Source organism: Corvus cornix, chromosome 9 (genome assembly GCF_000738735.6).
Source record: "Corvus cornix cornix isolate S_Up_H32 chromosome 9, ASM73873v5, whole genome shotgun sequence".
Classification (NCBI taxonomy): Eukaryota; Metazoa; Chordata; class Aves; order Passeriformes; family Corvidae; genus Corvus; species Corvus cornix.
Window position 1 is genome coordinate 10,042,489 of NC_046339.1, and position 4,857 is coordinate 10,047,345.

Genomic DNA, 4,857 nt, shown 5'->3' on the forward strand with positions numbered 1-4,857 from the left:
AAGCATAGGGACAAGGCAGTTGTACATGTGTATTAGCATTCAGAAGCTGCAAGCTTGACCTGCAGGCTTGGTTGCTACCTCTTCCCCAGCTCCAAGTGGAACTATGAGCACCTGGCAGCGCATTTTTGCAGTGAAGATTGAAGAAATGCACATAACAGATTCATGGAAACTTCTGGAGGATGATGCCCTGCAGGTGCAGGCGTGCAGGCCTGGCTGGAAGGAGTTTGTGCAGCGCCGTGCTCTTGGGAGGTAGGGGGCTGCTGGCACTCCCTGTTGGAGCAGGATCAGGATTGATGGGTTGCCACGTGGACCTTTTCCTTTTTCAAAATTTGCTTTCAGGAAACAGGTTTTTGAGCAAAAGGGGAAGTTTGGAGGTGGTTGGGGCTGTGAAGGGTTTCTCCATTTTTCTTTGAAGCTCAGTGGGTTATTGCCAAACTGGAAAACATGATAATTGGAGGGGAGAAGAGTTCAGCAGGTCCGCAGGGCCAAAGGGCAGCTGGTAATTGGCCAGAATTTTTCCATGTTGTTGTCAAAATGAAAAGAGCTCCTTCAGCACATAGGGGGAGTTATACCATAGTGGAGCCAAATCTTCTGGGTTTGCACCCAGAGGATGAGGAGAGGGAGAGCCACTGTGTGCTGGGACATGGGGTGGTGCCTCAGCAGCCCCTGCACCTGCACCAGGCTGTAGGGTCTTGGACAGAGAGAGACTGTGGCTCTGTGTTGCTGATGAGAAGCCTCATCCCAAACATTTCCACCCTGGGCGTTGATCAGACACCCTGCCTGAGTGGCAGCAAATGGAGACCTTGGTTGCCAGCCCCCATGCAGATTGTGCAAGATTAAGAGCTGCGGGTTGCACACCTTTTGGCTCCTCAAGATATCTCTTCACCTGCCCTGCACCCTCCACCCACACCTTCCTTCTATTTTACTTCTTTTTATTGTCTTATCCAGTCCTGGGCTTCATGCTGGCTTTCCACTGAGCTGTGGTGAGCCAGCACGGGTGAGGGGCTGGAGTCCCAAATAGGGACCTGATGCTTCCCACCCCAAGGGCTCCTGCTTTTGGCAGTGGGACCAGGATCCCGGCAGACAGCCTGGCTTCTGAAATCTCTAGTGCTGGGACCAGCCCTCAGCTCACATCCGTGGTGAACTTCCCAGACTGGCATCATGCTGTTAGGGGGAGGACAGCCTGGTGTAAAGCTTGCATGAGTGAAGTTAGTCCATAGTCTGTGTTAATCCTGGTCCCTACTTACTGTGCCGAAAGCTTCTGGCTCAGCATGGGGAGCCTGGCATGAGCTGGTCTCCTCTTTGCCCTGACAGGTTTCAGTGCTCCCAGTGCTTTCATGAGTGGTCTTCTGCCAAAGTGCACATCCTGTTCCACATGTGCCAGTGCCAAGGCTGGGGCACGGTATTGATGCGGATCTTTCGCCAGAAATGCAGGCACTGCCCCAACCCCCGGCTGGAGGATCCTGACTTCAGCCTGGAGACTTTGGAGATGATTCTGCACAACCTGGTGATAAAGATCCTCCAGTATTTCTACAATAAGCCTGTCCAGCCCTCTGACCTCCTGGAAATTGTGGTGGATACACCGGTGACAGGCCCACATGACAGTGCCCACTGCGAGGCCTGCCAGCTGGGCATTTGTAACAGGTCACAGCGGGCCCTGGCACCGGATGCCTGGAAGCCCTTGATGGATGAGGACAAGGCCACGATGCACAGCACCGAGTCATGGCTGGGCTGGGCAGCAGGTGTCTGGAAGTCCTTGGCAAACGTGAGGGAGGCCAGGACCCATCGCACTGAGCCGCAGTCATCCCTGGAATCATCCCTGGGATCAGATGACTGTGAACCCTTGACTGGTGTGGGCAAGGCCAGGACCCATCGCGCTGAGCTGCAGTCATCCCTGGAATCATCCCTGGGATCAGATGACTGGAAGTCCTTGATTGGTGTGGGCAAGGCCAGGACCCATCGCACTGAGCTGCAGTCAGCCCTGGAATCATTCCTGGGATCAGATGACTGTGAACCCTTGACTGGTGTGGGCAAGGCCAGGACCCATCGCACTGGGTTGCAGCCAGCCCCGGCACGGGTTGCCGGGAATGCAAGTGTGTCCAGGACCTCTCAGACCCTGAAACACCAGGGCTTAAGGCCCCATGCAGCCGCGACCCACCACCCCTCACCCTCCAATAGCAGCTTCCCCTGGAAACGCTGCTTCTGCATCGGCAGCTCTTTGCTCTGTGTTTTGGCACTGATCATCTTCGTTGTGCTTTATTTGACCGTGATGTAGAGGGGCCTGGGGATCGTGAAGAGGAACTGGGGTGATGGCTAGGGAAGCTGATGGAGTGCCTGGAAAATTGGCTACCCAAGGTCAGCCCTTGCTCTCGGCTCAGTGAGGCTTCCCCAGCTCCTGGTGGCACGGGAACACATCAGGATGCCTCAGCCAGGCACCTTGTCCCACAGCCTCTGGAAAACTGATGGGTCTGATGGTTTCTTATGGGACATATTCTGTATGAAGATGAATCTCTCAGCTACCCCATGCACAGGAGGAGGTTTATTACTTGCAAGAATAAAACAAGCCCTTTTTCCTCAGCCCAAGGGTGCATTTGTGCTTTTTAATTTCTCAAAAGCCTTTTCTAGGTGTGTGTGTGTGTGTGTGGGCAGCCCGGAGGGAAGCTGGGGGTTGTTTTTATCCACCAGCTGAGCTCTGCTTCCAGGGAGGCACATCTCCAGTCTGCCCTGTCTTTGGCCAGCTGTCTGAGTTCCCTGCAGTGGGGGCAAAGGGTGCCCAAACTTGGCAAGTGCAAGAAGGCTGCAGCAGCAAGTCCAAAGTCTATGCCCCAATTATGAGGAAATTGCAAATATTGGGCTGCAGGGTCTGGGCAAAAGGGAAGATGCAGACTCTTGCCTTCTGCTACTTCACCCTGCAGGGCTTTAGGGACCTGGTGGGTGTCATAAGGTTGGGAGGGAACCTGTTGTCCCCATGCAGCCTGACATCCTGACTCTTACCTTCCCTGCAGGGGAGCTGGGCTCCTGCAGAACTTACACGTGGGGACAGGATGTCCTGTGGCCATGACTTTGGCCCAGAAAAACAAGGTGAAGTTGGTTTGTAAGTGCTTGTGTCCTGGTTTCAGCTGGGATGGAGATAATTTTCTTCTTTTTAGCTGTTACAGCATTGTAATTTGGATTTAGTATGGGAATAATAACGTTGATAACACACTGATGTTTTAGTTGTTGCAAGTAGTGCTTGTTTTAAGTGAAGGATTTTTCTGCTTCCCGTGCTCTGCCAGTGGAGCAGGTGCACAAGGAGCTGGGAGGGAGCATGGCCAGGACAGCTGACTAGAACTGGCCCAAGGGACATTCCATACCATGGAACATCCTGCTCAGTGGATACACAGAGGGAGTTGGCTGGGAGGGGCCGCCTGCTCCTGGGGGATGGGCTGGACTTCGGTAAACCAGTGGTGAACAACTGTAGTGTGCATCTCTTGTCTTTATTGAGTTTTATGTCTCTCTCTCTTTATCTCTCTGTTTATGACTGTTATTATTATTAATATTTACTTTGTTTCAATTACTGAAATGTTCTTAACTCACAGACTTTACCCTTTTCTGATTCTCCTCCACATCCCACTGGGGAAGGGTGGTTGGACTGAGTGAGAGGCTGTGCTGTACTTAGCTGCTGGCTGGGCTTAAGCCACAGCAACTTGAAAAAACTTGAAATAGCTTGTAGCCTGTACATCACAAGCCTCGAATACAACCATGGTTACCAAAGTCTGTCTTCTCTGGGATCCTGGGGTGAGCAAGTGGGGGTGGGGGGGCATGATGTGCTGTGTGAGAGAGACCATTGTGAGGGCTGTCACCTGGGAGTGCACTGGGGGATGCACTGGGGACACCAGGGATGCCATGGGAAATCCACCTCCATGGGCCCACAGGAGAATCCAGGAGATGCAGCCATTCCCTGGCGAAACAAGGTGCCAGTGACGAGCATGCAGTCACCAGCTCACTGCTGAGCCCTGGATGGGTTTAGGAACAATTTGGGAGACAGCACCCCTTGGTGTCCTTGTGCCATTCTCATCATAGTTTTTGTTTTCATTTGATACCTTTCACAGAGATGCTGGCCAGTGGTCCTGGCTGATGAGTGACTTCTGTTAACTCCAACTTCCCAACTTCCACTGCTTTAGTGGCCCCAGGCACCTGCTGTGCTAGGATGCTGGTTGCTGGGATGAAGTGGGGGTTTCCAGCACATTCATGGCTCCCTCTTCTCTGCTGTTTTCTCTGGGATTCATGCACTGCCTGTGTGGTGGAGGAGCTGAAACACAGACACCAAGGGACCTGCTGCTTACCTGAGTAGCGAGAGCTGAATTGAACAACCCCTAAACTACTTCGGGTACTGAAATTGGCTTTAGGCCTGTCTGTAAAATTAGTCTGACAATGAACAGACCTGCAGAACCACTGAGGCATCTGTATCCATTCTCTCCTGACTTTGCAAATGTTTTGATGCTGAAGATGGGTATGATAGCAAAGATTTCATGACTGAATTAGTGGAAGAATGATGGGCTGAAGGATAAACAATAACCAGACCTACTGTGGCTCACACAGCATCAGTCTCTGTCCGTGCAGCTTCCCAGCTGCTGTTCTTTCCTCCCTGCTGTATCCTGAAGGGCCCTTTATGCTACTTCTTCTGCTACTGTAAGATTCTTCTGTATTTTCATATATGCAACCTGCAGGCTATTGTTTAAAAAAAAATGAACATAACAAGAAAACTCTGTGTGGTCCAGACGCCATGTGGATTTGGTTTTTTAAAGTGCTCTAACCTGCTTTTACCCCACCAACTCTTCCCAGCACCTTCTCTCTGCAGCCTCAGCAGCCCTGGCC

General features: G+C 52.1%; 1 protein-coding gene across 1 annotated transcript; it reads left to right on the forward strand.

Moving 5' to 3' along the window:
- The first annotated feature begins 1,278 nt into the window (after positions 1–1,278).
- On the forward strand, positions 1,279–2,577 carry LOC104688122. Its single transcript, XM_019284607.3, has one exon. It carries the CDS (start codon positions 1,286–1,288, stop codon positions 2,273–2,275), a length of 990 nt encoding a protein of 329 aa, XP_019140152.2. The 5' UTR covers positions 1,279–1,285; the 3' UTR covers positions 2,276–2,577.
- The last annotated feature ends 2,280 nt before the right edge of the window (positions 2,578–4,857 follow it).